Genomic DNA, 26,494 nt, shown 5'->3' on the forward strand with positions numbered 1-26,494 from the left:
AATGCCATCAACATACCTTATAGATCTAGAGAAATCACTCCTAAATTTCATCTGGAACCAGAAGAGACCTAGAATCGCAAAGGCAATTCTAAGCAGCAAAGACAAAGCAGGAGGCATCACAATCCCTGACTTGAAATTATACTATAAAGCAACAGTAGTAAAATCAACATGGTATTGGAATCAAAACAGAGCTGAACAAAGCTGTCAGTCAATACCAGATACTGTGATTTGAGGAACTATTTTCAAGAAGATAGTGTGTAATCTACTAGCAGGTGATTTCTTACTGTTATGTTTTTTTTGTTTTGTTTTGTTTTGTTTTGTTTTGTTTTGTTTGTAGTTCTGTATTGCGTGTACCCTTACGCCGCTTTGGTTTGTTTTGTGTTTTTCTCTTTTTCCTCTTAAATAAAAAAAAAAAAAACAGAGCTGAAGATCAATGAAATAGATTAGAAGATACAACCACAACTACAAACACACTCAACCACCTTATCTTTGATTAAGGAGCCAAGCAGGTTCACTGGAAGAACGACAGTCTCTTTAATAAATGGTGCTGGAAAAACTGGCTCTCCATTTGCCGAAAACTAAAGCTAGACCCATGTCTATCACCATGTACTAAATTAAAATCTAAATGGGTCAAAGATCTGAATATTAAAACAGAAACACTAAATCTATTGGAAGACAAATTGGGTAGAAACCTTGGAGACATAGGAGTAGGTAGAGAATTCATGAACAGGACTCAAACTGCACGGGAAATACTTCCCAGAATCAATAACTGGGACCACTTCTTATTAAAAAGTTTCTGCATGTCAAAAGAAATCTCCAGCATAGTGAAAAGAAAACCCACAAACTGGGAAAAGATTTTAGTGAACTCTCTCTCAGACAAGGGACTCTTGTCTAAAACATATAAAGAATTAAAAAAACCCAGACCTCCAAAATTCAAAGATCCAATCCAAAAATGGGCATCTGAGATGAATACGCAATTCTCAGATGAAGAAATGCAAATGGAAAATAAATACATGAAAAAATGCTCTTCATCATTGGTCATTAGAGAAATGCAAATTAAAACCACACTGAGATACCATCTCACTCCTGAAAGAATGGCCAGGATCAAGAAAACCAACAACAAATGCTGGAGAGGCTGTGGGGAAAAAGGAACTCTCCTGCACTGTTGGTGGGAGTGTAGACTGGTACAGCCTTTGTGGAGGTCTGTCTGGAGATTTGTCAAAAAGTTGGGATTGGAAATCCCATTTATTCCAGCTATTCCACTTCTAGGCATATTCCCAGAAGAACTGAAAGCATCATACCACAGTGATATATGTGCACCTATGTTTATAGCAGCACAATTTGTAATCGCCAGATCTTGGAAACAACCCAAGTGTCCATCAACTGAGGAATGGATAAAAAAGTTGTGGTATTTCTATACAGTGGAGTATTATTCAGCTATAAAGAAGGATCACATTGAGATATTTATCAATAAATGGGCGCAGCTTGAGACCATACTCATAAGTGAAATAAATCAATCTCGCATGTGTGAATACCGAATAGTTTCCCTAATGTAAATAATGATTCAAATATATAAAAATATGTGGTAATATGATTCCCCATTATGTGGCCTTGAAGCCTTATAAAATTTTCACTTGTTAATTAGAAAGGCTTTATTCTGGGCTTCTTGATATGGAAATATTTGAAGCTATAGTATATGAAGTTTTATCCAAATATTTCAAGAAAAAAGACAGACACTATGGTAACTACTATTAAATCGGGTTATTTGGTGATGAAGCACGAAGTTGCTGAAACAGTCATGCTTTGACTTCTATTGTTATATTGTTATGTCCTGTTTTAACTCAATCTCTCCCTTATTCTTTAAAAAAATTATTTAGTTATTTCTTTAAAAAAATTATTTAACTCAATCTCTCCCTTATTTGTTAAAAAAATTATTTAGTTATTTCTTTAAAAAAATTATTTAGTGTAATTAAGGGGGAAAATTTAAAAAATTAGGATATATAATAGTAACTCTTTTTTATTTCCTATTAACTTGTTTTGAAGTCCTGTAATACTCCTACGATCTTGTTTTGACTGATTAGACTCTGTTCCATTCTGTGCAATAGTATCAAGTTTGAGGCTATAGACAACTACTTTGAAGGCAATAAGATTCACTAAGATGCCCATTTTTGTTTGACTATTGTCTCCTTTGGAAGTCCTGTAATGTTTACAATGCCTCAGTTTTATTGGTCTTGTTCTCTACTGCTTTGTCAAACTTTATAATATCTAATGAGATAGACAATTCTTTTTAAGGAAACAAGAGACAACGTTGATAACCATTGTTGATAACCCTGTACTCTGTTCTACATCATGTGCTATGTCTATCCTTGGTTTTGACTGACAGCTTTGTTTTGCCATATTTGACTGTATTCTCCCCCCGCAAAAAAAAAGTAATAAGAACTAAGGAATAATAAAATCCAAAATGTGTAAATTTTGTTGTAAAAAAGAGAGGGAGGGAAAAAAAAGAGCTCTAACGGATATAACAGCAAGTGTGTTTAGTGGTGTTAAATAGCTGACTATATTAATGTTTTTGGATCATTGAACACAGCTGTTTGCAGTCTCTCTGTTTGAATGTCCACTTTGTATTCTCTGATACTGTGATTTGAGCAACTATTTCCAAGATGATAATATGTAATCTATTAACAGGTGATTTCTTACTGTTATGTTCTTTTTTTGTAGTTCTGTATTACGTGTACCCTTACACCACTTTATTTTGTTTTGTGTTTTTCTCTTTTTCCTCTTAAATAAAATTAAAAAAAAATTAAAATAGGTAGGCACATGCCAGGTATGGTGGCATTTGTCTGTCAACCCAGGAAAGGCGGTTGAGGCAGGAGGACTGCCGTAAGTTTGAGGCTGGCCTGAACTATACAGTGTGACCCCGTCTCAATTCGCATGCTATCCTGCCACCAAAAACAAAGACAAGAACAGAAGTTCCATGAGCTCATCCTGTGCCCAAGAGGTGGCCACAGTAACACATCTGTGCCGCAACTTAAGTGGGTGGAGGATGAGAGGGGTGAGTCAGGTAGATTGTATCAAGCTATCTGTAGAGAAGTCAGAGAGACAGTAGATATAAAGCAGATATCCAAGCTGACATTTAAAAATCTAGGAAGATGTAAAAACTGGAAACTGATGCACACAGCTTCTGCCTTAAAACTGGTCTTGCTTAAATTTTCAAAAAGACACTAAAGCAACAGGAGACAATAAGAACTCTCTACTTGCTGCCATACGGAGTAGCACAGACTTGGAGATTGAATAAGAGAAATCTATGATTGTCTCAGAAATATGGTAGGAGGCTGGAAGTCCGGGCTGAGATCAGGCATTGGCACGGGCTGATCCTCCTGAGGCTCTGTCCCTGGGTTATGAATGCCATCTCCGCCACGTCCTCACACGGTCTTCCCTCTGTGCATGTCTATGTTCTAACCTCCTTTCCTAAGATGGACACTAAGCATGCTCAGTGCAGGCTCACCTCCAGTAACCCTCTTAACGCAATCACGTCTTCAAAGACTGTCTCCAAACAGAGTCACATTCTGAGGCACTGTGTGTACAAACACAGGGGAACACAGTTCAGCCTGTCACATGGGGAAGAACATTGTCCTACTTTATGTTAACATCTCTGTTTTAGAACTGTTTAGATATGAGATAATATATTCAGAATGCTCTCTTGTGTCTGAATTCTTCCTTTTAGTATAATGATGAAATTTGTTCATAGTTTTGCATAAATCAGAAATTTCTTCTTCTTTATGCTTTTAGAAGTATGAAGTACAGTTACTTTAGTGTCAATTCCTAATACTGGCATATTAGAAAATATATTTTGTTTCTTTATTCACTATGCATTCCATAGTATGTATCTACAGCCTCTTAATAATAGACGTCTTCTCTATTTTCAGGCTTGGATACTTTTAATAAAACTGCTATGAACATTCTTATGTATCTGTGAAATTCTTATTTCATTTCGCACAAGGAGTTACTCAGAAAATAAGGATATGTTCACTTTTACATGGCCAGAACAAACTTCTTCCAAAGTGTTGGTCTGATTTTACGTTCATAGCAGCAATGTGTGAGAGTTCCGGTTGCTTAATCCGTGTCCCAAACTGTTGGCAGTTCAGAGTGACCTTGTTCTGTGATGACAGTGGGGAACATCACTCAGCTTACACTTCAGATGAGAACTTCCCCAACGAGTGTACTTAGTAGAAAATCCCGGGGCTGGGGATTTAGCTCAGCGGCATAAGCGCCTGCCTTGCAAGCAGCCAGTCGTGAGTTCGATCCCCGGTACCGATAAAAACGAAAAAGACCAAAAAAAAAAAAAAAAAAAAAAAAAAGAAAATCCCAAGCACCTGTGCTTTGTATTTGCCACAATATTTGTTTCAAAGTCGTACTCTTCAGTGTAGCTCTCATGGTGCACACGCCAGAGGACTAGAGTAGACCAATGGCCATTGGTTCCTAGTATGGGGATTTTTATTCATTGAATCTGAAATGTCCCCCAAAATCTCATCAAGCTGAAAGCTTTGTCCCAGTACAGCAATATTCAGAGATGAGGCTTTTGTATTAATTCATCGATGGGTTCACAGTTTGATGTGATATTAGAAGGTGATGGAAACTGAGCAGGCAGCATGTCATTGAAGAGTAGAGGCCCTGGTGGGGCAGGGGTTTCCCTTGGGCAGCCATGAGATGAGCATCTTCCCTCCACCGTGCACTTCTGCTGTGATGTTTGTACTTTGTAAGGGACCTAAAAGCAATGCAGGCAGCTGTCCATGGACCGAAACCTCTGAAAGCCAAAATAAATATTCCTTTGATAGAGATGTTTTTCTTAAATATTTTGCCACAGTTTCAGAAATCTGTCTAAGTTGGGGCGTCTTGTATTAGGCTTGATCCCCTGGGGACTGGCTAGCTGGTTATCTGATTAGCTGGTTAGCAGGTTAGCTGGTTAGCTGTCCCACAGTGATACTTTAACATCCAGCCTACTTTCCTCACTCCTTTCAGATGTGTCTGACCTGCTTTGCGAACTAAATACTCTTGAGCCAATTGCTCTCTCTTATTCTGTCCCCCTCTCTCCATTAACTTCTGGAGCTTTTCACACCACCTCCTCTTGTCTTTTGAACTGCATCTCAGCAGAGGATTCCAGAGGATCCATCACACATCTTATCTCATGGGGGAAAACAAGAAAAAGTAAAGAGAAAACAAAAAATTCTAAATACTTTCCCTATCCAAGAAGCCCACAGATCTCCACTTTTTGACCTTCTTTTTGCTAATCAATAAGTAATCCACCCATATAGACAAAATACTGAAGATTGTAATAACTGCAAAGAAGAAAATAAACATGATCATGTAGCAGGGAAGAAGGAGGAAAGAAGGAAGTTACCTTTTGCAAAAGACATATCTGATAAAGGAATGTTATCCAAAATATACAAAGAGTTCTTACAACTCAATAATTAAGACATCCAACTAAAAAAGTGCTTAAATATCTGATCAGATAGCTTACTGAAGGAGACATAAAGATGACAAACACATGAAAATATGGTCCATGTCATACATCATTAGAGAGTTGACTCTATGAGCTGTAATTACATGTGTGTTAGAATAGCTCATGTCTAGAACACAGACCTCTGATGCTGATGATGATGAAGAGTAAAACTAGCTCTCAATCATTCTTGATGGGAGTGTAAAATGCATGTGCACTTTGGAAGACACTTTGGCAGCTTCTTTGAATGCTCAATATTGAGCTTGGTATAACCAGAAACTGTGCTCCTTTTAACACAAAGGAGTTGAAAACTTATGCTCACTCAAAGGCATGCACAAAAGTGTATATTTCACAAATGGTCAACACTTAGAAGTAGCCAATGTGTCACTCAATGACTGATGGGAAAAATAAATTGTAGAACATTAAGACAATGGAATATTGCTCAGTAATTTTTTAAAAAATGACCCTCAAACACCCAAAGACACAGAGGACTCCTAAGGACATTTACTGAGTGTCAGAGCCAATGTGAAAGGGCTACGGGCAATAAGACACCAACTACATGATAGCTGGAAAAGGAAAAATGATAGAGGCTGTAAAAAGATCACCAGTTGCCAACATTTTTGTGAAAGAGAAGATGAAGGAGAACACAGTGCATTTTCAGAGCCCTGAATTACTCAGTATGTTACTATAGAAACTGACCTGTATCACTGAACAGTTTTCATAAGCCATATAACAAATGGAGTGAACCCTAATGTAGACTAGGGACTTCCTTTAATAGCGATGTGTCACTGTGTGTTCCACACATACCACAATCATAAATGATGCAGATTGAGAAGGGGTTGTGTGCTTTGGGTGGAAGGGCCATATGGGAATTATTTGTACTTCCAGATCAATATCACTTTCAATTTTACTGTTCTAAATCATAGATGGACTGTTAGAGAGTTTGTTTGCCCAAAGCCTGGACCTGGTACTGAGGCCCACCAATATGTGAAACGGAAGGTGTTTCTGCCTGTGTTAGCAAGCAGTTCTTCAGGAGCTGAAGTGTTGAACAAAAGGCCATGGTCCACCGCAGGGCATGAGACTTCTGATGTAGGACTGAAACAGGCTGCTGCAGGAGTGGGTCCCGAATTGAGGGGACGAGTACAGGAGCTTCCAAAAGTGTTTGGAAACTATTGTTTGCTATAGCTTTGAACTGGTAGCAAAAGTCCCTCCAGTTAAAGAATAGGTTCATTGTTCCACAGTTCTGCAATCAGAGACCAAAGCTGGTTGGTTCTTTCAGAGGGCTGAGCTGGAGAATTTCCTCCAGCCAGTCTCCTACCAGCCGGTAGTTTCTGACAGTCTCGGCCACCTGATCTCTTCATCTTACCGTGATGTTTCCCTAGGTGCATGTCTCTTCCTATGTGCCAACTTTTGGTAAACAAAGTGCTTACTTTTGGTAAACAAAGTCGTGTAGATTTAAGGTCCAATCTAATCAGTTAATCTTAATGCAGTGACATCTGCAATGACCCTGTTTCCAACCAAAGTCACATTCTGAAACTTAATCATAAGAAGTAGAAAGAGGAGCAGAAATTCAACCAGTACACATGAAGCATATTGCCATTTCAAGACTCTTAGGACAAACTAGATGATGCTGAGGTAATTATCAATTTCAGCTATCAGAGAACACAACCAAAGTTTATTTTCTACACTAAGAATTGCAGGATATTTCAGGACAACTCTCCTCCATGCATGGCTCAGCAGGCAGACTGCCCCAACTTCAGAATTGACCTTGAGAACACACTAAGGCCAGGAGTTATATGTGGTTATCTCTGATACCAGCTTGCAGTGACCCTTCACACTGATGCCCATGTGTGGAGCAAAGGTACATCTGTGAGGGGATAGAGACTGAGGCACAGAAAAAGTGTTCACAAACGTCATTGTGTTTACTTCGGTCCATGGGAACTAAACCTTCACCATGAGTTGGTGAGCAAGAAAAATGATACTTACTTTATGAATTGAAAGTGAGACACTGTGTCCCTAAAGACTGCAGGAAAAAAGGAGCATTACCTGGCCTGAATCTGAGCAGCTAAACCCTGGGCATAAGGAGGAAGCAAAGGGTTAACAGGAATGGCAAAGACAGCTTCTGTCTTTCTCTGGGATTAGAAAATTGTGAGGGATGACGGAGGAGGAGAATGGAGAGGAAGAATAACAGATAGAAGCACAGGCCCAGTTACAGAGAAATGGAATCGACCCATTCTTCTCCTTGAAGGGCTGTGGGGACCCCAGGGGCAGGACTAGGGTGTAGTCTTCATCACCTCTTGGAAGTTTGCACAGGAACTGTGTAGAAGCTTCCTGTGAATTAATGACTGATGGATCCCGTGAATGAATAGTACTTCATGCTCTTCCCGATCCCCAAGTGTTACATTTAGCAAAAGAAAGGAGCAACCCTTACTTACTAAATGGCCCATTTACTGTGTAGATGGTTTACACGGCCCTTGTCCACCATGGAAGTGGTTTCAGGGAGCCGACTGGTTGTCACACACAGACCTGGTTACGCGAGTTTACCTGGTCAGGAACTAAACCATGGGAAAGTCTCCCAAATGACTTCAGATGTATTCTGGCAGCAGCCCATCACATCAAAGAATCACCAGGGCTTCACAAACATGTAACTAAAAAAAATAAATTTAGAAAAGATTTTACAAGGCTTATCTCTGGCCTACTAACTGATCTTGAAAGAAAGATGATTACCCATGACAATGGGCGGGCCAATCTTTGAGTACAATTGACCACACCTGTGCCTCACCATATGCCCATCCAGCCTAACATCCCAGAAGACACAGCTATTAAAGGGCAGCTGGAGTACAGGAAAAGTAAGACAGTCACTTGGCAGATCAATTCCAGCAACCTCAGAAAGGTAAATACCCAGCCTAATACCCACTCAAGAGCATTAGAATTGCTGCCTATTTGCTGCCTTGGGGAGCAATTGAGTTATGTGTTTGCTTATGTGTATGGGTGTCCCGTGTGTGTACCAGCATCACTGCACACAAATGGCATGTACAGGGCATGGTGAGTGTGCAAGTGGGCTCTGTGAATTTGTGAGGGTGCTGAACACAGGGAGATGTGAAGTAGTCGGAGGTTCAATATCTTGCCCACACACCATCCATGTGCAAGTACGTTTGTGTGTGTGTGGGAGGGTGAATAGCAGGGCATTCATTTGCATGCAGTATGAAGTTCGTACAGCTTGGAAAGAAAGGTTGTTTAATTAGTTCAAGAGAAAAATATTGGGGATCAGACCCTATGGATGTGCAAGAAATGCCTGATAGGAGGGCAAAAATGTCTGACCTCTGACCAGCATTTGGTAATGAAACTCCTTCCATCCTCTCAAAAATCCTCCATCTGATGAGGGGCAAGGGAGGTCTCATGGCTTTATCATGTGAGGTGTCCAAAGATCTGAGGACTGCATATCTGAGATGCGCTGTCACAGAACTGGGAAGGGTCAGGAGGTGGTATATGGGCCAGTATTGTGGGACGTCATTCCTTGTGCCCTTGTGTGTGACAGAGGTGCTCTCTCTGGATGTGACCTGGATGGAACAGCACCTATATGAACTTCTGTGTTGTAGAGTTGGGCAATAGAATAGGCACCGACAGAAGTGAGACAGAAATTTAAGCCATTGAGTGTGTACTTCTCCTTCACAGAGATCTCAGTATGAAGGCCCTCCTGCTGCTGGCGTTGGTCATGGTCTCTGGTAAGAGCTGACTCTGATCCCCAATTACATGGGGAGCACAGGGTGGGAAGTATCCTGCCGCCCACTTCTCACAAGAACAGGCTTCTCTCAGTGGGAGGAACAGCAGAAGAGACAAGGGCTTCACACTCAGTCACCAGCCCATTCCCTTCCAGGTTTGCTTCAAGTCTATGGAGATTTGCTACAATTTTCAAAAATGATCAAGAGCAAGACAGGAAAGAATTCTGTTCCAAGTTATACCAGCTATGGTTGTTTCTGTGGCCTAGGTGGCAAAGGAACCCCCAAGGATGGAACGGATCGGTAAGGTCACCCTGCCTTCTCTGCCCTCTGATCATTTCCGGTGCTGACAGGGCTCAGAGCTACAATGACAGAACTGGTACACTGGTGGTTAAATGGTCCCATCAAGTACTGCCTGGAAAAGCAGCCAGCATGTTGTAAATTGTGCTCTAGGCCATCCCAAAATCATCGGGTCTCTGTCCAGTGTAAGGGAAGAGTGAATGATGGGACACTAGGGCCTCTAGAGGGGTTGGAAGGAAGCCCTAATAGGATGTCCTCCTTCCAGGTGCTGTCTTGCACATGACTGTTGCTACAAACGTCTGGAAAGACGTGGATGTATTAATTTGAAAACCCTACAATATGATGTTACAATAGTTGGGAGCTCAATCACCTGCAAAAGTAAGAAAATATCCTGTGACCCCATCATGTTTCCCCAGAGGCTGAGTCACCACTGTGCCAGGGCCTGGTCTGGGCACCAGAGATAGAGCCACAAAGGAACACTATGCCTGTCTCATGAAGCTCATGGTTGAGTGGGAGGTAGAGCAACTGGGGGCACTAGGTAGGGAAGGCTGTAATAGGAAGGAAGCGAAAGGCAGACTCTTAACACATCAAAGTGGTAGTGTCTATGCTGAATCCCAGAGGCTGTGCAAAGATATAGGGGAACAAAGAGTTGGGGTATTCCCAGAGGAGGACCTAGAGAATCACAACCATGCTGCCCCTCCAGGGAAATTATGGGCACTGGAGAGGGGGGAAGTTGCACAAGAAGGGGCTATATAGGCCAGACCTTCCAGGCCTGGTGTCTGTAGGTTTTGTCTGAAAGCAGCAGGGAGCGGCAGGAGTGGACATGCAGTTCAGAGGACTCCGTCTGGGTTGTTCAATATAAGGATGGCCGGTTAACCACTGGAGGCTGCCCTGAGGAAGTCACACAGGGTTTCCATATACCCTGAGGGCTTCAAAGAGAGGGGTTCCCCTGGAGTTCAAGGCAGAGCCAAGGTGCGTGATGCCCTGCATCCCTGACCTGCAGGCAAGAACTCTAGCTCCCCCTGACCAGCAATATCCTGGAGCAGGTACTGTGTCAGATGAGGAGTACAGACCCTATGGGGAGAGTACAGACCCTCCATGAAACCACAGAATAATAAGAATTTAAAAACCCACCTGGTGATGGCTTTCTTCTAATTTCAGTCAATCAGGCCCCCTGTAAGAAACTGCTGTGTGAGTGTGATAAAGCTGCTGCCTCCTGTTTTGCAAAGAACCTGCACAGCTACAGTCTAAAGTACCAGTTCTATTCCAATTTGTTATGCACGGGAAAGAGCCCCAGTTGCTGAGAGGCGCAACTTCTGGGACACCTTGCCACCCAGTTCTGAGTCCTCCACTCCAATACCTTCTGTCCCTACCCCAACTGAAATCTCCCACCTCTACCCACTGTTCCCCTCTTTGTCCACTTTCAGGCTAACGGCAGTACCTATACCTGGAGGTGGGGTCTCCCGAATAAATCAGCTCATCTGTAAACTGCATGTTTGCTTGTGTGTTTGTGCTCACTTTTGGTCACTCTTCATGTGAAAATGTATTATACCACAAACCAGTACACAGTGAACAAATTCAAAGTCCAGGCTCTAATTGCTGGCTGTGTGGGTGCAGTCCCACCTGTCCCACAGCTCTGAACCTTGGTTTTCTCATTCAAAGAGATAACACTCATGTCACCAGCTTGATCTTTTTTATTTAAAAAATACATATTAAAAAGGGGGGAGATCTCTTATAGTCCAAAAACCATCCCCCAGCCCCCAACCTCGAGTCCAAAAATGGGGCAAGATGTGTTTTTTAAAAAAAGCAACGCTGATTTGCTTTATCCTGGGCCCAGCAACACAGTGTAGTTGGAGTTTGCAAAAGCTGTGTGTCTCCCTCAAAACTTTTTAGACTTTTTGTAAAAAGCACAGTTTACAAAGTAATGGGTTATGGGTGTGGATCAGAAAATCTGCTAAGGAATTAGGAAGACCTTTGTTTCCCTTTACAGAGGACAGAGAAGTCTAGCAGGAATTAACAATCCTTTGTCAACTTATTTTAGCACTGAATTTGAGAAAACATCTGTTGTTTGCAGAGGGCAGCAATGGTTAACATATCAATTAGGTCAGGTTCCCAGGGATTTAAAATTAATTACAGAGGGGAGCATTGGTTAACATGTCAATTAGGTCATCCAGAAAAAGTGACGCATCATACAGAACAGTATGGCAGTGTTACAGGTACTTTGTTCATGTAACTTAGGCATAACACAAACATAAAGAAGTGCTTTTTGCTAGTATACAGCAAAGTCAGAACAGAAAGATATGTTGATGGTATTTTTCTTGGGATTGCATTGAATCTGTATAACAGCTTTGGGAGAATGGCCATTTTCACAATCTTTGTTCTTCCTAGACTTGAGCAAGGAATGTCTTTCCATTTTCTGAGATCCTCTTTAATTTCTTTTTTCAGTGTATTATCATTTTCTGTATATAGAGGTTTCAATTCCTTCATTAGAATAATTCATAAATATTTCATTTTTTTAGTTGCTAGTGTGAAGGGTATGGTTTCTCTTATTTCTCTCTGATTTTTTTGTTAGTGTATAGAAATGCTATGGATTTTGGTGTATTGATTTTGTATCCAGCTACACTGCTGAATTTATTTATTATGTCTAGGAGTCTTTCAATGTAGTTTTGGGGGTCTTCTATGTAGAGTATAATGTCATCCACAAATAATGATAATTTAACTTCTTCCTTTCCTATCTTTACCCCTTTTATTTCTCTCTCTTGTCTAATTGCTCTTGCTAGTATTTCCAGTCGTATATCAAATAGGAGTGGTGATAAGGGACATCCTTGTCTTGTGCCTGATTTTAAGGTAAAGGCCTTCAGTTTTTGGTGATCTACTATGATACTGGCTGTTGGTTTGTCATATATGGCCTTTATCATATTAAGGTAAAGACCATCTATTCCAATTTTCTGTAAGGTTCTTATCATAAATGAATGTTGGACCTTATCAAAATCTTTTACTGCATTTATAGAGATGATCATGTGATTTTTACTTTTGGCTTTATTGATATGGTAGATTACATTTATTGATTTACATATGTTGAACCATCCCTGCATGCCTGGGATGAGTCCCACATGGTCATGGTGTTTAATCTTCTTGATGATTTGCTGTTTTCTCTTTGCCAACATTTTATTGAGGATTTTTGCATCTGTGTTCATTTGGAAGATTGTCCTGTAGTTCTCTTTTTTAGATGGGTCTTTCTCAGAATTTGGTTCTAGAGTAATATTTGCTTCCAGAAATGACTTAGGAAGGATTGCTTCCTTTTCAATTTCTTTTTTTTTTTAATTTACAAGGAAACACAAAACAAAACAAAACAGTGTAAGGGTAAAGGATTACAGAATTACCAAAAAACCAGTAAGAAATCACTGGTTAATAGATTACATATTGTCATCTTTAAAATAGTTGTTCAAGCTACAAAATTAAAGCACACAAAGTGGACATTCAAACAGTGAGACTGGAAACAGCTGTGTTCAATGATCCAACAGAAATTCAGTAATATGTTCATCTCTCTTAGCACACCTAAACACACTTTTAGTTGTATCCTTTCGAGCACTTTTTTCCTCTCCTTTTTATGACAAAATTTACACATTTTGGGTTTTGTCACTCCCATAGTTCTTATTACTTTTCTTGGAAGAGAATTAAACCAAATATGACAAAACAAAGCTGTCAGTCAAAACCAAGGATAGACATAGCACAAGATGTAAAAACAGAGTACACGGTTATCATCAACAATGGTTACCATAATGCATCTTGCTTCCTTAAAAAGAATTTCCTATATCATTTGGTATAATAAAGTTGAACACAATGGTACAGAACAAGACCAATAAAACCTAAACATGGTAAACATTACAGGACTTCAAAAGAAGATAATAGTCTAACCAGAATGGGCATCATAGTGAATTTGCCTTCAAAGAAGTTGCCTATACCTTCAAACTTGATACTATCTTTTTTTTATTTAAGAGGAAAAAGAGAAAAACACAAAACAAAACAAAGCAGTGTAAGGTTACACATAATACAGAACTACAAAAAAAACATAACAGTTAGAAATCACCTGTTAATAGATTACATATTATCATCTTGGAAATAGTTGTTCAAATCACAGTATCAAAGAATACAAAGTAGACATTCAAACAGAGAGACTGCAAACAGCTGTGTTCAATGATCCAAAAACATTAATATAGTCAGCTATTTAACACCCCTAAACACACTTGCTGTTATATCCTTTAGAGTTCTTTTTTTTTTCCTCCCTCTCTTTTAAACTTGATACTATCAAACAGAATGGAACACGGTTTAATCAGTCAAAACAAGATAGTGGGAGTAATATAGGGCTTCATATCAAGTTAATAGGACGTCAAAAAAGTTACTATAACATATCCTGCTATTTTTTTTCATTTTTCCCCCTTAATTAAAAAATAAAAAAAATAAATAAATAATTTTTTTAATGGATAAGGAAGAGATTGAGATAAAAGAGGATTTAACAACATAACAATACATATCAAAGCATGACAATTTCAGCAACCTTGTGTTTCACCATCAAATAACCTGACTTAATAGTAGCTACCATAGTGTCTTTTTCCTTGAAATATTTGAAGATAACTTCATATACTATAGCATCAAACATATCAAGACAGTGTGAAACCATTCAAGTGGATGAAAGTATTACAGGGTATTTAGAACCAGCTAACAGAAAATGAACAATGGTTTCTATATTATCTCTTTGCCTATAAAAATTTATCTATATTATATACAATGTCTATATTATATATATAATTATCTATCTTATATATAATATAATATATATAATATATATCTATATTATCTCTTTGTCTATAAAAATTTATCATTTATCTCTTTGCCTATAAAAATTTATCCCTTATCATAAAATCCAGTAAGATACAACATGATAAAACCAATGGACACAGAAGAGCAACAGTTTGGTGGGGCTTCAAAACAAGATGATATTAAATCAGCACTAGCTATTATGATGTCTTGTTTTCTTCAAAACAGCTGTTCATTTCATCACAGGCAATTATATCAAGCAGCCCAGAATAAAGCTATTCCAATTAATGAGTGAAAACTTTATAAGGCTTTAAGACCACATAATGGGGAATCATGATTACCACACACTTTTATGTATTTGTATCATTTCTTACACTAGGGAAACTATTCGGTATTCATACATGTGAGTTTGATTTATTTCACTTATGAGTATGGTCTCAAGCTGTGCCCATTTATTTATAAGTATCGCAATGCAATCCTTCTTTATAGCTGAATAGTACTCCATTGTATAAAAATACCACACATTTTTTATCCATTCCTCAGTTGACCGACACTTGGGTTGTTTCCAAGATCTGGCGATTACAAATTGTGCTGCTATAAACATAGGTGCACATATACCACTATGCTATGATGCTTTCAGTTCTTCTGGGAATATGCCTAGAAGTGGAATTGCTGGAACAAATGGGAATTTCAATCCTAGCTTTTTAAGAAATCTCCAGACTAACCTCCATAATGGTTGCAACAGTCTACACTCCCACCAACAGTGCAGGAGAGTTTCTTTTTCCCCCACAGCCTCTCCAGCATTTGTTGTTGTTGGTTTTCTTGATCTTGGCCATTCTTTCAGGAGTGAGATGCAATCTCAGTGTGGTTTTAATTTGCATTTCTCTAATGACTAATGATGATGAACATATTTTCATGTATTTATTTGCCATTTGTATTTCTTCATCTGAGAAGTTTGTATTCATCTCAGATGCCCATTTTTGGAATGGATCTTTGGATTTTGGGGGTCTAGTTTTTTAATTCTTTATATGTTTTAGACAAAAGTCCTTTGTCTGAGGGGGAGTTCACTAAGATCTTTTCCCAGTTTGTGGGTTTTCTTTTCATTGTGCTGGAGATTTTTTTTGACATGCAGAAAATTTTTAATAAGAGGTGGTCCTAGTTATTGAATCTGGAAAGTATTTCCTATGCAGTTTGAGTCCTGTTCATGAATTCTCTACTTATCCCTATGTCTTCAAGGTTTTACACAATTTGTCTTCCAATAGATTTAGTGTTTCTGTTTTAATATTCAGATCCTTGATTCATTTAGATTTTAATTTAGTACATGGTGATAGGCATGGGTCTAGTTTTAGTTTTCAGCAAATGGAGAGCCAGTTTTTCCAGCACCATTTATTAAAGAGACTGTCATTCTTCCAGTGAACATGTTTGGCCCCTTTATCAAAGATAAGGTGGTTAAGTGTGTTTGTAGTTTTGGTTGTATCTTCTAATCTATTCCATTGATCTTCAGCTGTGTTTTGATTCCAGTACCATGTTGATTTTACTACTGTTGCTTTGTAGTATAACTTCAAGTCAGGGATTGTGATGCCTCCTGCCTTGCCTTGTTGCTTAGAACTGTCTTTGCTGTTGTAGGTCTCTTATCACTCCAGATGAATTTTAGGATTGATTTCTTGAGATCTATGAGGTATGTTGATGGTATTTTTATCAGGATTGCATTGAATCTGTATAACAGTTTTGGGAGCATGGCCATTTTCACAATGTTTATTCTTCCTAGGGATGTCTTTCCATTTTCAGAGAGCTTCTTCAGTTTCTTTTTTCAGTGTATTATAATTTTCACTGTACAGGTCGTTCACTTCTTTCATAAGTGTAATTCCTATATATTTCATTTTTTGGTTGCTAATGTGAAGAGTGTGGCTTCTCTTATTTCTCTCTCTGTGATTTTGTTGTCAGTGTATAGGAGTGCTATTGATTTTTGAGTATTGATTTTTTATCCAGCTACATTACTGAATTTATTTATTCTATCCAAGAGTCATTCAATGGAGTTTAGGGGGTCTTCTATGTAGAGTATCATGCCATCTGCAAACAACGATAATTTAACTTCTGCTTTTCCTATCTTTACCCATTTTATTTCTCACTCTTGTCTAATTGCTCTGGCTATTATTTCCAGTACTATATTAAATAGGAGTGGTGATAAGGGGCATCCTTGTCTTGTGCCTGATTTTAAAGTAAAGGCCTTTAATGTTTGTCCATTTAGTATGATACTGGGTGTTGGTTTATTGTAGATGCCCTTTATTATATTGAGGTAAAGACCATCTATTCCAATTTTCCATAAAGTTCTTATCATAAATGAATGCTGGACCTTATCAAAAGCTTTTTCTGTATCTATAGAGATGATCGTGTGATTCTTACTTTTGGCTTTATTGATATGGTGGGTTAAATTTATTGATTTACATATGTTGAACCATCCCTGCATGCCTGGGATGAATCCCATTGGTCATGGTGTATAATCTTCTTGATGATTTGCTGCCTCCTATTTGCCAATATTTTATTGAGGATCTTTGCATCCGTGTTCATTAGTGAGATCGGTCTGTAGTTCTCTTTTTCAGTTGGGTCTTTCTCACATTTTGGTACTAGAGTAATATTTGCTTCCAGGAATGACTTAGGAAGGATTGCTTCCCTTTCAATTTTATTGAATAGTTTGAGGAATGTTGGCATTTGGTCTTCTTTGTATTTCTTGTAGAATTCTGCAGTGAATCCATCTGGGCCTGGACTCTTTTTTGTAGGTAAGGACGTAATTACATTTTCAATTTCATTTCTAGGGATTGGGTCATTCAGCAGCTTTACGTCCTCTTGATGTAGGATTCTTCTGTGTTATCAAACCTATGAGAGTAGAGGTTTTCGAAATAGATCTTGATGATCTTCTGTATTTCTATAGAGTCTAGTGATTTCATCTTTTGCATTTCTTATTGCATGAATTTGAGCTGTTTCTTCCCTTTTTTAAAAAAAAGGTTGGCTAGTGGCTTATCAATTTTATTTATTCTTTCAAAGAACCAACTCTTTGATTCGTTGATTCTTTGGATTGTTATCTGTGTCTCTATTGTGTTGATTTCTGCTCTGATTTTTACAATTTCCTCTCTTCTTTTAGCTTTGGTCTTGACTTGCTCTTCTTTTTCTAGTTGTTTGAGGTGTAGCATCAGGTTATTTATTTCTATTCATTCTGTTTTCCTGATGTGGGAACTAAGTGCAATAAATTTTCCTCTGAGAACAGCTTTCATTGCATCCCAAGATTCCAGTAAGTTGTATCTGTATTTTCATATTCTTGTTGGTAATGTTTAATTTCTTTTTAATTTCCCTTGTGACCCACTGATTAATCAAGAGTGTGTTATTCAGTTTCCATGTGTTTGTGGGATTTTTGCAGTATCTTTTATCATTAATTTCTAATTTCAAAGTGCTATGATCTGATAACATGCAAGGGATAATTTCAACTCTTTTGCATTTATTTAAATATGTTCTGTGAGCTAATATATGGTCTATTTTAGAGAATGACCCATGTACTGCTGAGAAGTATGTATATTCTGATATTGTAGGATGGAACACTCTGTATATGTCTATCAAACCCATTTGTTCACATGTGTGATTCAGTTCTGTTATTGATTTGCTGATTTTCTGTCTGGTTGATCTGGCCCTTGGTGTCGATGCTGTGTTAAGGTCTCCTGTTATAATTGTGTTACTGATAATTTGGTTTTTCATTTCTGTTAATACTTGTTTTATATAATTGAGTGCTCTGGAATTTGTTGCATATATATTATGATTGTGATCTCTTCCTCTTGAAGTTTTCCCCTGACCAGTATGTAGTGACCTTCTTTATCTCTTCTGATCACTATTGGTTTGAATTTCACATTGTCTGCAAACAGAATGGCTACTCCTGCTTATTTTGTGTTCCTGTTTTGAAGTATTGTTTTCCATCCTTTGACTTTCAGTCTGTGAGTATCCTTTTGGGTCAGATGTCTTTCTTATAGACAGAATATGGTTGGATATTGTTTCTTGATCCATTCTGGCAGTCTGTTTCTTTATTTGGTGCATTGAGACCATTTGCATTAATGGTTATAACTACTGTATGTTGGTTATTTTTGACATGCTATCTTGCTGCTGTTGCATCTTTATCTTTCCATTCTGTTTAATTGTCCGCTTTGCTTAGTGGTTGTTTCCTAAGTGTATCTAAACTGTCTTTCAATATTCTTTGCAGGGTTGGCTTGTTGATCATGAAGTTCTTCAGCTGTTCTTTGTCATGGAAGCATCTTATTTCTCCATTGATTTTGAAGGACAGTTTTTCAGGGTACATCAGTTTAGGTTGAAAATCATTTTCCTTTAGGATCTCGAATACTTTACTCCATGCTATTCTTGACTTTATTGTTTGTGCTGATAATTCTGCTGTGACCTTGATCTGTCTTTTCTCTCTGACAGCTTTTAATATTCTATTCTTATGTTGGATTTCTGGGATGGTGATTATTATATGTCTGATTGTCGTTTTATTTTGGTTATGACTTTGGAGTTGTATATGCTTCAATGATCCTGATGTCAGTTTCCGATCTCGTGTTTGGGAAATTTTCAGCTATTATTTCTCCAAATATCCTGTTAACATCCTTTATGTCATGCCCTTCTTTTACATTTATCCCTATCAATCTTGTTTTTTTTTCTTTGTGCCAACTTGCAGCTGTTGAATTGTTATTTCCTGATTCCTTGTTATTTTTAAAAGATCTTTCCTTTCCTGTTCAGTAGCTGCAATCTTGTCTTCGAGGTCTGAAATTCTATCTTCACTTTCATTGAAGTGGTTTTTACATCTTTCAATGGAATTTTTGATTTCCTGTATATCTCTTTGCATCTGCTTTTTGTATTCTGTTTGTTTCTTATATTGTTCATCAAGGGAGTCTATCTTTTTATTTAGTGCTTCCAATTTTTTAACTGTGTCTTCTTTAGATGTGTTCAGTATCTCCTTCATTTCTTTTATAATTTCTTCTTTTACCTGGGAGATTATTTCTAGTTTGAATTCCATTAAAGCTTCCCGGAGTTGCTTCTTTATTTCAGTTGCTATTATGTCTGATATTTCAGGTGTATGACACATATTTTCTTCTATGTACATCACTCCTAAGGTTTTTTGGATTCCCTGGAGGTTTGATATTGTAATTTGGTCTTTTGTTTTGTCATTTTCCGATATTTCTGTGTTTCAAGTGTTTTGAGCATTATTCCAAGGCTTCCCCTGTGTCTGTTGGAAGTCTTCTGTGCCCTCAGCTCCTGGGACTCTGTCCACCCAGTTCTCCGGATTGAGAGAGAGTCACTGGGGGTGGGGCAGGCTCACTCAGGCCCAGCCTCTGGAACCAATGATGCCTGCTTGCTTGTTTAGAACTCCAGAGTCTTCCAAGCTTGGCTGGGAGCCAGGCGGTCATTGTAGGCCCTCTCAGAAACTGTTGTGCTGTTCCAGTGCAACTGGAAGCCACAAAGTTCCCTGTCCTGGGCCAAGAACGGGTCCCAAACTAGCTGGATTCAGAGGAAACTGTGTGGGGCACCTACACCAGGCCGCCCAGCCTCTGGAACTTATGGCGCCCACTAACTTGTTTAGAACTCCAGAGACCACCAAGCATGGCTGGGGGCGGGGAAGCCAGTGCAGGACCCCTTAGGACCCACCTCCCCATTTTGAATTTAAGCATTGTGCAATTGTGGTTTCAGCAGCTGTAGCTTTTTCCTTATCCCCTTTCTTTAAAAATTTATTTTTAATTAATACAAAAACGCATAAAATTGTAGATATTTAAGGATTGTCATATGATACTTTGGTACATTATACAATGGTTAAATAAGGTTCAAAATGCCTCTTTCCAGAAATAGATATTATTTTTACAACAAAAATTCAAACCACTAGATTTTTGAAACATACATATATTATCAATATCTATCATCATCCTACTGTGATAGCACAAGAGAACTTCTTGTACCTAAGTCTAACTAAATCTCACTTGACTGATTTCTCCCCATCTTTTTTATCTAACAGCTTTCCTTGGCCTTTGGTAACTACCATGCTGCTCACTACTTCAATGAGATCAATTTTTCTTTTTTCAAAATTTCACATATGAGTGACATCAGGCAGTACTTGTCTTTTTATGCCTGTATTGCTTCACTTAAAATAATGATCTCCAGCTATCTTATTCATTTTTCCATAATTGGACAAAATATCCAAAACCTGCAATTTAGTTTCTTATTTTAAATAGAATAAAACAAAAGAGAACAGAACAAAGCAAATCAGAACAAAACAATGCAAGCAACACAGCACTTCATGACCAGACAACTGGATATCAAAAGTAGCTGCTGTAATGACTCTTTTCTTTGAAATAGTTGAGCATACCTTCACACACAGTAATATCAAACATAACAAAGCAGTATAAAACCATTCAAGAGAATGAAACTATTACAGGACGTTCAAAACCATATAACCAATAATGAACAATGGCTAATATGATATCTCATTTTCCTTAAAAAATTTGTTTATACTATTACACATATTAAAATTCAAGAACAAATGCATGGTAGGACTTCAAAGCAAGATGATATTAAATCAGCAATGGATGTCATAATGTCTTGTTTTCTTCAAATAGCTGTTCATACTATCACACATAATAAAATCAAACAAATCAGAATAAAAACATTTCAACCAATGAATTAAAATATTATAAGACTTCAAAGCAATATAATGGGGAACCATGATTACCATAGTCTTATGTACTCTAACCATTTCTTACACTAGGGAGACAATATGGTATTTATACATGTGAGTTTGATTTATTCTACTTATGAGTATGGTCTCAAGTTGTGCCCATTTATTTATAAATATCTCAATGTGATCCTTATTTATAGCTGAATAGTACTCTTTTGTATAAAAATATCACATTTTTTTTATCCATTCCTAAGCTGATGGACACTTAGGTTGTTTCCAAGATCCGGCTATTACAAATTGTGCTGCTATAAACATTGATGCACATATATCACTGTGGTATGGTGTTTTCAGTTCCTCTGGGAACTGCCCAGAAGTAGAATAGGTCAAATGGAACCTCCAATCCCAGCTTTTTGAGGAGTCTCCAGACTGACCTCCACTGTGGTTGCACCAGTCTATACTCCCACTAACAGTGCAGGAGAGTTCCTTTTTCCCCACAGCCTCTCCAGCATTTGTTGTTGGTAGTTTTCTCTATCCTGGCCATTCTTTCAGGAGTGAAATGGAATCTCAATGTGGTTTTAACTTGCATTCCTCTAATGACCAATGATGCTGAACATTTTTTCATATATTTATTTGCCATTTGTATTTCTTCATCTGAGAACTGTGTATTTATCTCAGATGCCCAGTTTTGAATTGGGTCTTTGAATTTCAGGGGTCTGATTTTTAAAAAATTCTTTACATGTTCTAGACAGAAGTGCTTTGTCTGAGGGACAGTTTGCTAACAATTTTTCCCAATTTGTGGGTTTTCTTTTCACTATACTGGAGATTTCTTTCAACATGCAGAAACTAGTTACTGATTCTAGGAAGTATTTCCCATGCGGTTTGATTCTTGTTCATGAATTCTCTACCCACCCCTATGTCTTCAAGATTTTTATCTCTTTTGTGTCCCAACAGATAAAGTGTTTGTTTTAATACTTAGATCTTTGATCCATTTAGATTTTAGTTTAATACATGGTGATAGGCATTGGTCTTGTTTTTGGCATATGGAGAGCCAATTTTTCCAGCACCATTTATCACAGAGACTATCTTTCTTCCAGTGGATGTCTATGGCCCCTTTATCACAAATAAGGTGGCTGACCAGCACCCACAATTTAAAGGAGGACTTTATTTTAGTTCACAATTTCAGTCTATTGTAGACTGGTCTCAAGTCAAGAACAGCACAGCAGAGGGGCACAGCAGAGAAAAACTGCTCTATTTATGGCAGCCAGGAAGCAGAGAGAGAACACAGTAGCTGGGGACAAGAATAAAAACTTTCAGGTCATGCCCCCAGTGGCCCATCTCCAACCATTCCTGACTTCCTAACAATGCATTTTCCTACTAAACTCATCCCTGATGAATTCCCTGAGAAGCATAGGGCCGCCATGACTCAATCATCTTCCCCACATGAGAACTTGGGAATTTTTAGATCTAAATCATAACATCAGCTGTTTCCATGTTCCTGCAAATCACAGGATTCCATACTTTTTCTCCTTTTTTGTGGCACAGTATTATTCCATGGTGTATATGTACCAATTTTTTTCTTTGTCCAGCAATTAATGGACTCTTAGGTTGGTCTCATTTGCTGGCTCCTGTGAATTGAACTGCAACAAACATGAGAGCACAGATTCTCCTCAACAAACTGATCTTGGTTCATATATATATATATATATATATATATACCCAATAGTGAGACTTCTAGTTCATATGTAGTTCTAGACTTAGTTTAACGAGGAACCTCCACACTGTTTTCCATGACTGTTGTATTTTCTATACTCAGTGGTGTGCAAGGATTCACTTTTCTCCACATTGTCTTCAGTACTTGCATTTTGCTGTCATTGTTCATAGCCATTCTTACTGGAGAGAATTGATATTTCATTGTGTTTTTTTTCTACCAGGAATCGAACTCATCACCTAGTAGTTGCCAGGCAGGTGCCGTGCCACTGGTCTATAGCCCCAACTCTTACTGTGGTTTTGATTTGCATTTCCTGATGAATGGGAACGCTGAGCACGTTTTGCATACCTGTTGGCTCTTTGTATGTCTTCTTTTGAGAAATCTCTATTGAGGTCCATATGTTTTAGAGTCCCTCATATATTCTGGACACTAAACCTTTGTTACAATTATAATTTGAAAATGTTTTCTTGCATTCTCTCCACTCTGACCATTTTTTCCCTTTACTTAGAAAAAGCTGTTCATTTTTATATAATCTCATTAGTTCTATTGTTTTCTTAATTTCCCGTGCTTTGAGAGTTTTGTCCTAAAACACCTCAATCATTCCAACATTCCAAAACGTTCCCTAAAGATTTTCTCCTAGTAATTTTATAATTGCAATTCTCACATTTAAGCTTTTAATTCATGTTGAGCTGATTTTTATAATTGGTGAGAGACAGTTCTAGTCTTACCCTTTTGTGGGTGGATACCCTAAAGTCCCGGTACCAGAAGAAACTGTCCATTCTACACAGCATGGTCTTAGCACCTTTACAAAAATAGGTGGCTCTAAATGTGTGAGGTTCTTCTAGGCTTTCTCTTCTGCCCCACTGACATATGTCTAATTTTATGCCAATATCGTGCTGTTGTTCCAGTTTTGTACTATATGATTAATTTAAGTAGTGTAATGCCTACTGTTTTGCTTTTTGTTTGTTTTTCATAAAGTTGGATTTTGTTATTTGGTGCTTTCTTCTTTTTGTTCCTTACACAGTTTAGCATTTTACTTTTTAGTTCTGTGGAAAATGTCAGTGGTACTATGACAGGGATTACACTGAATCTGTAGTTGGCTTTGGTTACTATGGAGATTTTAACTATATTGATTTTTTCAGTATATGAGTAAAGAATATTTCTCTCTCTCTCTCTCTCTCTCTCTCTCTCTCTCTCTCTCTCTCTGTCTGTCTTTCTCTCTGTGTATGTGTCTCTGTGTGTATAATGATTGGTTTCTTTTGTTAACATCTTGTAGTTTTTATTATAGAGATTTTGACCCTCATGTTATATTTATTCTTAGGTGTTGTATTTTATTGTTACTATTATAAAATAATTGCTTTCTTTATTTCTAGTTCAGACAATTCACCACTGATGTATTAAAAGGCTACTTATTTTTGTATGTTGATTTTAGGTCTTGAAAGTCTGTGAATTTATTAATTTAAATCATTTTGAATGGAGCCTTTTAGGGTTTCTGCATATAAGAACACATTTCCAAACAATGACAACTTAACTGGCTCTTTTCCAAGTTGAAAGTCCTTTCCTACTTTGTCTTATGTCATTTCTCTGGGTAGAATTTCCAGTACTAGTTTGAAGAAAAGCACCAAAATTTGGCACCCTATTTGTTCCAGATGTTAGAGAAGAAACTTTCAACATTTCCTTTTTCAATATGATGTTAGCTGTTGGCTTATTATATGTGGTCTTTTAAAAATGTTGGAACAAGTTCCTCTATAGCTAATTTTTTCAGAATTCATGTCATAAAAGAATGTTGAAATTTTTCAAATACCTTTTCTGTATATATTAAGATTTTTAATTGTACTATGCTTCATGTACTGCATCACATTTGCTGATTTCTATATATTGATCCATAAATGAATTTGGGTGAATCACATTTGATCACAGTGAATAACTTGTTAAAGTGCTGTTGGGTTCATTTTGCTAGTGGTTTGGCAAAAAGTTTTGTGCATACATTCATTAAGTATGTTGGCCTATAGATTTCTTTTCTTGCTGCGTCTTTGTCTGGTTTTGGTGTTGGGATAATGTAGGCTTTGTAATATGAGCTTGGAAGATCTTCTTTTTTTCACAGTAATTTAAGAATTGGTATTAGCTCCATTTTTATTTTATTTTAAATTTTATTTATGGAGAAAAAGAAAAAAAAGCAGAAAAAGGGTACAAGAAATACAGAATTTCAGAAAAAATAACAGTAGGAAATCACTAGTTAATAGATCACATATTGTCATCTTAGAAACAGTTGTTCAAGTTAAAAAATTATAGCACATAAAGTGGACATTCAAACAGTGAGACTGCAAACAGTTCTGTTCAATGATACAACAAAAGTCAGTAATATGGTAATCTATCTTATACACTTAAATATACATTCAGTTATATCTTTAGAGCACTTTCTTTTCCTCTCTTTTGTACAATGACAATTACACATTCTGGGTTTTATTACTCCCACAGTTCTTATTACTTTTGTTGAAAAGAATAAAACCAAATGTGACATAATAAAACAGTGTCAGTCAAATCAAAAGGATGGACATCATTCATACTGTAAAAACAAAATACAAGGTGATCAACAATGTTTACCATACCAATGGAGACAGAATAACAAAAGCTTGATGGAACTTCAAAACAAGATGATATTAAATCAGCACTAGCTATTATGATGTCTTGTTTTATCCAAAATAGCTATTCCTACCATCCACCCTTCTCTGCCTCATTTCTGTTGAGCTCTTTTTCTGTCATTAGGTGTCAGTTTGTCTCCTTCATTTCGCTTTCTGCTCCATTCATTGTGGCCTCTCTGCCACTGTTTCTGGAATCTTGGTATTTTTCTTTTTTAAAATGTCCTGCAGTATTCTCTGTAGAGTTGAATTGGTGGTTGTAAATTCCCCTAGTTCCTCTTTATCCAGTAAGCATTTTGTTTTTCCATCTATTTCTAGTGACAGTTGTGCAGGATGTATCAATCTTGCCTGAAGGTTATTATCTTTCAAAGCTTGAATTATTTCCCCCCACATTCTTCATGATTTGATGGTTTGTGCCAAGAAGTCGCCTGTGATTCTGATGGGTGTTCCTTGTAAGTGATCTGTTTCTTGTTTCTGACAGCTTTTAATAAAATTTTGATTATTATATGCCTCGGTGTTTTTCTGTTTGAGTTGTAGGTGGCTAGGTTCCTGTATGCCTCATACCTCTGAGTATCTTTAACTTTTGCTAAATTAGGGAAATTCTCCTATATTATTTCTGTGAATAGCCTTTGTAGTTCATTTGTTTGTGTCCCTACTTCTTCTTTTACATTTTTAATTCTTAAGTTACAGATAGTTCCTCTGATCATCTTCAAATCTTTGTATTATTGCTGTTTGTTTTCTTGTAATATTTAAGAAGTTTTTCATTTCATGCTCCCATATTACAAATCTGTCCTCCAGGTCAGATAATCTATCCTTAGTTTCTTTGAAGCTGTTATGCCAGCTTTCAATAGAGTTTTTATTTTCCTGGTAATCTTTTTGAACCTGCATCACGTATTCTGTGTTTTCTCTATTTTCTCCATCAAACAACTCTCCCCTTTTTTTCCTGTTCTTCCATTCCACCTCTGTTTTTCCTTGGATGGTGTTTTGCATTTCTCTAACAATTCTACTTATATCTTGCTTTAGGTTGTTAAATACTTCACTTTTGAACTCATCTATGAGCCTCTGGAGATATCATTTTGTGACTATTGGTGCTGTGTTTGATATTGCACATTTTCT

The 26,494-nt window shown here is 37.5% G+C and overlaps 1 protein-coding gene across 1 annotated transcript; it reads left to right on the forward strand.

The window, feature by feature from the left end:
• The first annotated feature begins 8,287 nt into the window (after positions 1–8,287).
• LOC134472830 (phospholipase A2, membrane associated-like) lies at positions 8,288–11,009 on the forward strand. The gene is made up of 5 exons (XM_063235211.1): positions 8,288–8,390; positions 9,173–9,222; positions 9,375–9,519; positions 9,782–9,894; positions 10,678–11,009. Exons 2-5 carry the CDS (start codon positions 9,183–9,185, stop codon positions 10,818–10,820), a joined length of 441 nt encoding a protein of 146 aa, XP_063091281.1. The 5' UTR covers positions 8,288–8,390; positions 9,173–9,182; the 3' UTR covers positions 10,821–11,009.
• Positions 11,010–26,494: the final 15,485 nt, after the last annotated feature.

The sequence above is a fragment of the Cavia porcellus genome, unplaced genomic scaffold, assembly GCF_034190915.1.
Source record: "Cavia porcellus strain 051 isolate PalLab524CR breed Dunkin Hartley unplaced genomic scaffold, mCavPor4.1 scaffold_25, whole genome shotgun sequence".
Taxonomy (NCBI): Eukaryota; Metazoa; Chordata; class Mammalia; order Rodentia; family Caviidae; genus Cavia; species Cavia porcellus.